Genomic DNA, 11175 nt, shown 5'->3' with positions numbered 1-11175 from the left:
TTTGTGAGAAACATTTAACCAAAAGTGTAATCTAGATGCACATTAAATAACCCACACAGTTGAGTCACCATTCAGCTAATCTGTCAGCAAGAAATGATTTTTTTTAAAGTATAAACTAGATCATTAAACGGCCCTAAAATATAATCAAGTGAAACATAAAAATAAGAAAAACATACTGTAATAGCTGTGTATTACTTGTGTTCTATCCATTGTTGTTCTGCTATTAGTACCTGCTGTGCTGCAGGGGGCGCTGTGTGTAAGTGGGAGGAAGTTGTGCTCTGAGAGAAGGATAGACTTGGTTCTTAATGTTCGGTCTACAATTCGGTGTGTCTGCGTGAGCTGTGGCTGGGACAGCAGTGACAGTATTTGACAGCTTGTAATGAACATTAATTAATTAAGTGCGGGACAGTCCATGTGTGGGTCAGTACAACACACAGGGAAGAAACCATTCAGCGGCACAGAGTGTGAGATATACAGTTGTGCTCATAAGTTTGCGTTCCCCGGCAGATTTTTTGATGTTTTGACTGTTTTCTTCCTGAGAATATGAAAGATAACCCAAAATGTGTTTTTTTTCACCCATAGTGAGTGATTGTGTGAAGTCATTCATGATCAAACAACTGAGTTTAGTCTTTTTAAATCATAATGATGAAATAAACTACCAAAATGACCCTGATCAAAAGTTTACATACCCTGGTGATAATATGCGCACATGTTGCACACCTATTGCAGATGTCAGCACAGTACCGTTTGTGGCACCTCAGCAGGTAAGATACAAGGCCACAGTTTATGTAACAGGAAAAAAAAAAGTGTATTGTACATTCTAAATGTTATGCTGTTGTGTGTAGGCGAAGACTCATCCTACAGAGGTCAATTCAAACGCATGTAAAGAAATTATTTTTCGGTAATTTCCCGTGTTCTGCGCTTTGAGACATGTGATGCTGCCTTCACGTGCTCTGGTACCGATGGTCCTTACCAGTTGTGAAATGGAAATTATGAGTGCTTTGTGTTCAAGTGCTTTTGTGTCATAGTACAGTGAAACATTAACCTCTTGCTCCAGCCTTAACACAACACATACGAAGTTTGGCAGTAAGAGACAGTAAGCGTGGAAAAAGATGCGCAGTGTTGGCTTCATAAGCTAGAAGACATAAAATCATATTATCACTGCTCTGTCATGTTGAAAGGTCAAAGGTTGTCTCATCGCGGGAACTCGGGCATCAAAATTATCTCCCAGTTTCCTAGTGGGGGTGCATGGATGTGACTTGAGACTTATCCATGCGTTTGTCTCCAGCAGGTTAGACTATTGTGACGGCCTGCTCACTGTCAGAGCTGCAGTACGTCCAGAACCCTGCTGCTCCAGTCTTGACTAGAACCAGGCATTACGACCATATTAGTCCAGTGCTCCGGTCTCTGCACTGTCTTCCTGTCACTCAGTGAATAGAATTGATAAAAGCTCTGCTTGTGTACAAGTCTGTCCATGGTTTAGCACCAAAGTACATCTCTGACATGTTAGAGCCGTATGAACCATCTCGGGCGTTTCAGTTTCATGCAGCTACAATCTGGAGCAGTCACCTGTTTCAGATGCCTCCTGGTCGCCTCCCGCGGGGGGTGTTCCAGGCATGTCCTAGTGGGACAAGGCCTTGTGGGAGGCCCAGGACACGCTGGTGGGACTATGTCTCCGAGCTGGCCTGGTGTTGCCTCGGGGTCCCCCCAGAAAAGCTGGAGGAGGTGTGTGTGGATCGGGAAGTGGAGGCAAGGTGGGTGAAGTGTCTTGCCCAAGGACACAACGGCATTTTCAGGAGCTGGAATTCAAACCCCTGAACTTCTGATCATGAGATGACCCGCTCTACCAACTGCGCCACTGTCGCCCGAGGACACACTGATACTATCACGCTGTTGTTCTATGTCAAATTGTTGCTGTCTTTTTTCTTTCTTTCTTTTTATTTATTTAGGCTATTTATTTTAATCTTCTTTATGAATAGCCTTATAGTTTTAAAGTTTTATAGCTTACCATTATCTAAAGTCTGTGTTATATTGTATGTTTTATGTTTCATTTTGCACAATTTGACCGAGAAAAAAATCCTAGTTGGTGAACTAGTTTGTTTACCTCCGGTAAACTCGAATTTTTTCTTGATCGAAAAAAAGAAGGAGAAAAAACTCAATTTCCCGTGAGCCTCTACGTCACCAACAAGCGTCCTCCTCCGTGACGTATAATATAGTCGACTCTGAAGTGCACAGCTGACCTGCTGACCGATTGCACGAGTTTCACGAGACAAATTTAGAATAACAAAGCATATCAACATCGAGCTCTGTATTGTTGATCCTTTTGTTTAGATATGTTTTCTTCACTCAATAAACCGAGACGCTCTTTTTATGTGCCAGTTTTGAGCTTTTTACGTCAGTAATGTGTGAGCGTTGTTAGCTGCTCAAGATGACACTTCCAGCCCTGCACAACACTGGAGTTCTGTACAGACGGATCCTGTCGCAGTTTCCTCAGGACATAAGTTTAGCCTTCGCCTATGGATCTGGAGTATTCAAACAACATGGGACCAGCCACGGGCAAATGGATGTAAGTTATGTGGTTTGGCAGTGTGCTGTAAACATAAGGGTAATAATGACTGTAGGATGCGCGGGTGGCTTAAAAATACACATGCCACTCTTCATTTGCAGAGTTCAGGTTCTGAGCTTTAGCTATCACTAATTCCGACTTGACTGGGGACAGATTCTGGGACTGTGGAAGTAAGAAACAGTCCTTTATGTTTTCCAAGCTTCAATTTAGCCCTAGTAGTGTGTGCTCATTCTGCTTTCTGATTGGATCATTATCTTGGGGGCAAATAAAAAACACACTCAATCTGGAGACACAAGTCGGCCATTTGTATGAAATTTACTGTAAATCTTGCACTTTATTTACTCAAAAAACGCCCTACATCACCAGTCCAGAAATCCTGCACTCTATCCCACACACAGTTGAACCTTTCTAAACATATGTGCAATCTTTTTTTAGAAAAACATGCTGGATTTTGTGTTTGCCGTGGATGACCCAGTGACTTGGCACACCTTAAACCTGCTCCAAAACCGAAAACACTACTCCATCCTCAAGTTCCTGGGGCCAACGAAGATCAGCTCCATTCAAAACGACCATGGGGCTTCAGTGTACTACAATACACTGGTTCCTGTGGATGGAAGGGTAAGAGACATAGGTATTTGTACTGTGTTTCCTGCTTTAATCATTATTTCACCTCTAAATACCCTACTCTTATCATTTCATTTTTAGATAATAAAGTATGGTGTAGTAAGCACTGAAGCTCTCATTGATGACCTGATGCACTGGAAAACACTTTATGTCGCTGGACGCCTGCATAAACCCGTTAGTATTGTTATGATGTTTTCATGTTGTTACTCTATGTGCGGATGCTGTATGAGCATGACCAGTGAAGTGAGTGATGGATTATCTCTCCATCTTAGATGCTGTCTGTGGGTAGAATGTGTTAGTTCGTCTAGCAGTGAACAAGTGAAGTGAGAACAAATGTATGAACAAATGTATCATTGAGCTGCATTAATGTCCGCGCAGGTGAAGATGCTGGTGCAGAGTGAGAATGGGAGGCTTCGAGCGTCTCTTGTGGCTAATCTGAAAAGTGCTGTGACCGCCTCTTTCCTCATGCTGCCCGAGAGCTTCAGTGAGGAGGATCTATTTCTGCAGATTGCTGGCCTTTCTTACGCAGGTTGCAGAAACCTTTCCATTCACTGATTTATTTGTAAAAAAGTTGTTTTGAAACTGAATTTGCACTTTTTTGTAGGGGATTTCAGGATGGTGATTGGAGAAGATAAATCCAAAGTCGCCAACATCGTCAAAGACAACATTGAGTACTTCAGAATGCTGTACAGCAATATCCTTCGAGACTGTCCTCAGGTCGTCTACAAGCCTCACCAGGGAAAGCTAGAGGTATAGAGTCACATTTGCAAATAACACCAAGCAGGCAAAAATATGCTGACCAATGACAAACTGGAGGGAATAGTTAATGTTGCTCAAATTCACTTGAAGCTGTATAATTTTCAATTCCTTGCTCTAAAAGGAAATGTGTTATGGAATCAAACCTCTGAGATTATAAAATACAGTTTGCACTGTATCACTTGAATTGGATTAGACTGTGATTTTGCTGTGCTGTTTCTCTGCGTCTAGGTGGATAAGAGTCCTGAGGGCCAGTTCATTCAGCTCATGGCGCTGCCTCGAACGCTGCAGCAGAAGATCACAAAGTTAGTGGATCCCCCGGGAAAGAATCGAGATGTGGAGGAGATACTACTGCAGGTGGCTCAGGACCCAGACTGTGGATCCGTGGTGCAACAAGGTACTTACAAAGGGAAATGAATGGTCTATGATTCTTGCAGATGTTAATGGAAGTTAAAAACAAAAAAACATTACTAACTACACACTATTAACCATTTGTAAAGCTTGATTCATCATTTCTAAAACCTTCACAAGGCTTTCCCCGTCAGGTTTTCATCATTTATAAGCGCAAAAGTAGTGATTAGCATTCATGAATATGTTTAGACCATATACATAAGACAACTTGCCCAAAACCTTTTTCTTAATAATAACCATTCCTGATTTCTGCCTCATCTTTATCAGCCAAGGGATGAAGCCGGTGTTTCTACGGCAACACCCACAGCATATGTTTATAAATAAATGAGTCATCAGGAATCAGGAGAACCTTGCAAATCTTTCATATATTATGAATCAAGTGTTTAACAATGCTGTAAATGTTATTGAAACAATTATTATCTCACGCTGGAGAAATTACATTCTATAAGCAACATACAATACAAAAGAAAAAGAAAAAGTAAAAGTTGCCTCGAATCAAAAACAACATTTGCAGTACAAACAAACAACAAAAATACATAATAAATACTGTATGTATTTGAAGGGGGAGGGGTTTCGTCTGGACATACTGCAATTGTGTCCCTGGGTTAGACACATGCCTCCTCATTGTCCACAGGACTGGAAGGGGATCCAGCATAAATATCTGCTAAATCACCATGTGATTGGTTTGCATGGGGGAACCACAGATGAAAAAAATACAAAGACAATGTTATTTAGATGTGCTGTATAAACACAAACAAAAAAGTGAAAGAAAAGACTTGGCAGCACTTTACAGCACAGTAATAGCAGAGTAATGTAGTGGAAATATAATTATTCCATGGTTATGAGCATAATTGCATAGAAATAGGACACATCTAATACAGACATCAAACATTGAAAGAGACAAACATATTTAATATCCAAATGAACTGTCAGCAGTGAAGCAGCAGGTGGATAGTTGCCCCGTCCTTAGACCCTCCTTCATGGCATTGGCAAGGATCAACTCTTTCCTCCTTTCTCTTCTTATACTGTTTATGTTATTGTTTATAAGTTGGAAAGAATTCTCATATTAATATGCAGATGATTGTGTCGGGCACAAGAAACTGTAATATCTACGATGATTCTTCTGCAGTTCATTTCATTATTTTCTGATTATCATCTCCAGCTCATAAGCAGTTCATAAAGCCCTCTACAGTGTGGTGGTTTTTGAGGAGAGAGCATAATTGTGTGCTTGTATTTGTTCAGGAATCTCATCCATCGTGAAGCCCTCCAGTATAACACAGAGCATTAAAGGCATCGCTACAGCGGGTAAGCGCGCATGCAACTTTTCATCTTCATGTGTTTAGAAAATTGCAAGCACTGTAAAACTTGACTTTCAGGATTTGGTAATTAGACCATAACTAAATGTACCATACCACTTTAGGGTTACTGATCACAAGACCAATAAAAACGTCACACAAAGAATGAGTAAAGGAAAAGAAAGGAACAGGCCACCATTCTTCCATACTGTAATATGTTCTTATCTGAGCTTAGACGAGTTGATGCGTACCTGTCTGGTCTGTGTGCGTGCCATCAGTCACGCTAAACAACCAAAGATGACGTGAGAATTTGGCCTCTCCCAACATATTCCTCTAGGTCCAAATGGGGGTGAAGTTAGAAGTTACCACGCTTTTCCACGTGCACACAGACCAGACAGGTACGTGTCAACTCGTCTAAGAACATATCTCAGTATGGCAAAATGGTGGCCTGTTCCTTTAAATGAAGGATCTGATCATGTCATTGACAAGTTTTATGATTCCAGGTTTTGTTTGGATTTTGTTCAGTTGTAATGTACCAGTACTATTCTTGCAAATTAATATTTAGCTTTATTTCAATGTACAGTAGATACTTCATTTACAGATATCTCAGTTTGAAAATGTGCTGGTCCAGGAACCTGTGTTAGCACCTGACAACAAAAAAAGTCTAGTTTAAATACATTTTTGACACATTGTCTTTGTCACCAGGCCTGTGGAAGACCGTCTCCTACAGCTCAAAGAAGCTCATTAAAATGTGGAGGGGCTGGAGAAGGAAGCCTGCTGTGTCCCAGATGTCCTGACTTTAACATAAGATTTGTGTTTGTCCTTGGACTGAGACCTCCCTGTACTGTCCTTGCTCGGGGTCACCTCATGTACCTGTGACGCAAGGCCAAAGGGAGAGCTGCACGTGACCTTTACTTTCATGTTAGTGACTTAGAAAAGAGGATTTTTTAAGAGAAGCAAACATGGTGACCTTTTCAAGGGACAAGTGGACAAAAATTCAAATGTGTGACACTTTATGAACCATATTTGAAGCACAACACCTGCTTCTGTAAAGAAATGTCCCGCCACCTCACCAAGATGTATGTTCACCGCCGTTTTATTTTTACGAAATAATAAAGTGGAATCCACTGACATTAATTCTCCAGATATTTTTAAAGTATATCTTATATTTACACTGGAGTCATGGGAGGTGTTGTAGAATGTAGAAATCTAATCTAGGCTGTTAGCTCAGCACAAACGCTTTTCTCTGGCACTTCTCAAATAAGCCCTCCACCACAGTTGACCTGGTTTGTGTTGGTCATGAAGATTTTCAGCACAGACTGGAGCTGCTGAAAAATGAGATTATTTACAAAACAAGCTTAACAGTAATAATTTTCATATTATTAACAAAGAAATGCAGTGATTTAAGTTTACAAGACCAATATGTGATGTTTATTTCAAAGTAAAGTACTGTCATTATCAAAGACTTTTAAGATTGTTGATACATTATACTTGAGTAATTGATGGCATGCCTTTACCAACAGGAAACTTGTTCATGGCATCCATAGGGTGCATCAAGGGCTTAGAAGGACTTTACTGTTGTGGTAAAGCAGTTTAGAGGCTTTTATAGTCAATTAACCTTTATTTGTTGACTCCCGTAAAACCCAACCCGCCTAAAAGCCACATGAACCCGTCACAGTCATTATAATATGCGCTGCAGCAGCAGAAGAAAGGTGGTGTGGTGGTGGTGCATGGCCCTGTCTAGTGTCTAACCTTCAGAGGATGTGATGCAATGGCCTTATTAGCATAATGTAGGCTGATATCATAGCTCAGGGCTCCGGCCAATCCGCGCGCTCCGCTCTCACCACCTGCTACGCACCGAATTCCATCATTCCAAGCATTCCTCCTCCTCGCGCTTTGCTCCAAGTCCCCTTGTTTTTACCACCAACTTTGGACTCATCCGGACCGACCTCTGCCGCTGCCGTCCTAACTGGTCCGGAAACAAACATTTGTCCGTGGATTTTGTGTGTAAATTGTAGTTTTCTTGGATATATACTGCTTGCTTCCTGCTTTTGTTTACGGATACGAGCGCACACTGGAAGATACCAAAGTGGCGCTTGTCGGAGGTATGCTAACGTGAAAACGTGAAGTTTGTTCTTGTCTTGTTTTGCTGTTTGTATGATTGAAATTGTTTGTCTCTTTTAACCTATTGGTTCCTGCTGTTCATGTTGCGGAGACATTTGATTCAAAAATACCGATGGTTGGTATAATGTTTGAAAAAGTGCATCGAAGATCAAATTAAAGCTGGCGGCTGACCAAACTTTCGCGACAATAATGCCATGCCTAAATATTCACCGAAAAACTTTGAGAAACGTATCCACAAGGGTTATTTTCTTGGAGGTAAAGTTTTTGTTTGTCAAGCTATACAAGTGGTTTAATCTTTACCCCACGCTTATCAATATTGTACTTTACGCATGCCGACGTCGCCGTAGCAGCACGTTGTAAACCTGTAATAAATGAACCGTCTGGCTAATTCAGGGACAGCCCCTGTGCAAAGACCAAAAATAATGTAATTTCTCATGAACTACGCTGTTTTCCTAAAGAAATGAGACGAAGGTATCCGAGGAATGTGGATTGAGGGAAGAGTGCGCGCTATTGCATTCTTTTTTTTTTTATCCACAGAATGCCATTCATAGTACAGCTGTACTCAAGGTTCAGCATTGCACTAAAACAAGAATCTTGCAAGTACTGAAACAGATTTTCGGGCACATGTGAGGAAAAGACTTGTGCAAGGACAAGCTATACGCAAATCACGAGGACAATGTGGCGGATGTGGGCTATGGACATTCCATCCTCCTCTTCTGTGTTAGTGACATAGATAAGATAGAAGTAAGCATGTTTGACCTTAGAATTTCTAAACCACACAGCCTACTTTTTTTCAAATGTTATAGTAATTAAACAGGGGGTATTATGCAAAATTGACTTTTTCAAGCTTTACATCCTGTTATTATGTCATTCCCTCATTAAAAACATGGCTGAAGTGTTGCCTTGGCACATTCACGTATTTCTGAGTAATCTGTAAAAACTCAGATGGCGGCCATTTTAGGGATAGGTTTGCCTGAGTCCTCCTAGGAACGCCCCCACCTCCCGGAGACGCCTCCGAGCTGAGTAACCAACAACTGCTCCTCAGCAGAACCCCCTCCCCACTGATGCCACAGACAGCGTGTGGAGGGGGCGTGTCGGAAAGGCTCAGAGGTTCTTAAAGAGACAGAGGCCTATTTCAAGACATTCACTACAGCCATTTTGAGAGAGACATTTTATACAAGGCAGTTATTCTAATTTACTGCATTTACAGACCAACAGAAGGTTTCGTCATCATTGTAGTGTGATATAGACTGGTGCTATGTGATTGAAAAAAGCATAATACCCCCTCTTTAATTAAAGGCTATGACTTGCTATACTATTGCAGGAGTTGTAGTAGTTGTAGTAGTAGCAGCATCATGGGTTCTGTCATGAGGGTAGTAGTGAGATTAATGATTGTATTAGCAGTGTATAGTCTACTTTTTGTACTTTATATTATTCTATTTAGCTGCTTATTTCACCATTGCTTTTGCATTGTCATTGCTGTACCTGTCTCCAGAACAGTTACTTTGACAACCGTGCCATTACTGAATACTCAAAGTACTCTAACCCCATAAATTGACATACTGTATGATTTTATTGTCCCAGCCACATAATCAAAGATCCCTTGTGGTTCCCATGGCCACTCAAAGCAGTGAAACTGGTATTTGTGGTGTATTGTTACAAAATCTTATTCACTCAATCTATACTCCCATTCCCATGCATTCTTTTGTGCAGGTATCCAAGTATGGAGACGCCACTGGATGTTCTGTCGAGAGCAGCCTCTTTTGTTCACGCTAATGAAGAAGAGAGTAAGTTGACCTCGTCTTATAATCAATATTCATGCGCCATGCGGTTCTGCTCAGAGAAAGGCTACAGATATGAGCTTTTAATGATTGTTGGCACCACTGGTTTGTTGATGATGTTTAAGTACAACGCTATCCTGTGAGCGTTGGCCTTGTTTTTGTTGCCCTAACAATAGGTGTCTTTGTGCAAACGAACACTTGCAGATCAACAGGCAAATACGACCAACCACCCTAAACTGCCACGGGCTTCTTTTAAACAGCTGTGCCTCACCTGTTTCCACGGCCGAGGGCCCGCTGTGTCTGTATGCGTTGCCGTCAGCAGATTTAACTCGTGTAGCGTGCTATTTACTAAGTTCTACTACAGCTACTGCAGTCACCCAACGTTGCCATGGGCTTTCCTGTTCCCATTCTTATTAATGTCTTAGTAAGTGCTCTTGGCTGTAAAATTCCTTCCACGATTATAGGAAGTAGCAACTTTTTCTTCAAACTGGCCCACGGGGGTGACTGTAGAGCTCTTCACTGGACAAGCATACAGCTTGTCCATCATCATAGTTTAGGTAAAAGAGATTGTTTTCTGTGCTGTACTGTACCAATTAAAGTATCATAATTAAATATAGGCAGGACCTGAAATGTCATTTTACACTCAGTTTGAACTTGTAGTTGTGAACGCCGTCTCTTTCGTCACCGGTGTCTGTTCTCATGGAGTGAAGTTTGCTGAATACCCAAGTCCTCCCTGATTTGTTTAAAACGTCCTGGGACTCCTGCTCCTCCTCCCTCGCTGCTCCCCTGCAGTTGTTTTGTTTTTCCTTTGCGCTGATGTCACTTTTTGTTATGTGCTGAGCGTGGCTTCTTTGTCCGGCAACAATACACTCAACCAGTTTCCACAAAAGCCTTAAGAAGAAGTGAGTGCAAAAAAAAAAAAAGAGAAAAAAATCAGCCTCTAATATGAAGTGAGTCGAGCTAGTAAAGAAAACGTGGAACTGCAAAAAATATAAGCAGTCAGTCTTACAAATTACAGGTTAACACGAACTTAATGACATTGTGATGTGAAGATTGTCTCCTGAAAATAAACTTGGCCAAATAAATAACGTTATGTTTTAGGACTGGAATTAAGATCAAAGTGCAGATTTTAAACACATAAGTGCATTTACATTTGTCACAGGCATTTTAGAATGTGCTTTTGTAGGGGGATAAACTACAGGGTGTGTACATTACATAACATGGTGAGGGCATATTTTATTCTTTAAGAGCATTATTATACTACCTAAATGATTGCAGTCTTGGCAATTTGCAAATTCGGACTCTACAAACTGCTATTTCGATTCATTTGTGATTCACTGCCCTCATATATTTTCTAGATTTAGGCCAGTTGTTTATTTTCTATTGACTGTTGTTCCAGTATGTTTAAATGTCATGTGTGTGGACAGGAGACACATGTTGGGGATGTTCATAAGACGCTCTGTGTGCTGGTCTGAACAGGTCCAGAGTGAGAGAGCAGCTGTCCCGACACAAGTGCAGCAGGCTTGGACTCAGGAGTCACACTCACAAACACGCACATCAGGGTTATTATAGACTGGACATATTTACTAGGACTGGGACGATCCACTTTAGTCACGGT

General features: G+C 41.2%; 2 protein-coding genes across 2 annotated transcripts in view; both read left to right on the top strand.

Moving 5' to 3' along the window:
• The first annotated feature begins 2305 nt into the window (after positions 1–2305).
• On the top strand, positions 2306–6641 carry tamm41 (TAM41 mitochondrial translocator assembly and maintenance homolog). Its single transcript, XM_079578423.1, has 8 exons — positions 2306–2566; positions 3002–3184; positions 3272–3364; positions 3569–3719; positions 3795–3940; positions 4178–4343; positions 5600–5662; positions 6358–6641. The coding sequence occupies exons 1-8, from the start codon at positions 2429–2431 to the stop codon at positions 6447–6449; spliced, it is 1032 nt and encodes a 343-aa protein (XP_079434549.1). The 5' UTR covers positions 2306–2428; the 3' UTR covers positions 6450–6641.
• A 1002-nt stretch (positions 6642–7643) lies between these two features.
• vgll4b (vestigial-like family member 4b) overlaps positions 7644–11175 on the top strand; it is a 35478-nt gene continuing 31946 nt past the window's right edge. The window contains exons 1-2 of the mRNA XM_079578879.1: positions 7644–7757; positions 9490–9563. Coding sequence (XP_079435005.1) covers positions 9500–9563 — 64 coding nt within the window. The 5' untranslated portion in view covers positions 7644–7757; positions 9490–9499. The remainder of the gene's footprint in view (positions 7758–9489; positions 9564–11175) is intronic.

The sequence above is a fragment of the Gobius niger genome (genome assembly GCF_951799975.1).
Source record: "Gobius niger genome assembly, chromosome: 20".
Lineage (NCBI taxonomy): Eukaryota > Metazoa > Chordata > Actinopteri > Gobiiformes > Gobiidae > Gobius > Gobius niger.
This window is presented reverse-complemented; position numbering and strand designations above follow the sequence as displayed.

Excerpts from the sequence above, each read along its gene's own strand:
- tamm41 (XM_079578423.1), top strand. The coding sequence starts at position 2,429 with ATGACACTTCCAGCCCTGCACAACACTGGAGTTCTGTACAGACGGATC. Across the intron at positions 2,567-3,001 it reads CCAGCCACGGGCAAATGGAT|AAAAACATGCTGGATTTTGT; the intron begins GTAAGTTATGTG and ends ATCTTTTTTTAG. Across the intron at positions 3,185-3,271 it reads TGGTTCCTGTGGATGGAAGG|ATAATAAAGTATGGTGTAGT; the intron begins GTAAGAGACATA and ends TTTCATTTTTAG.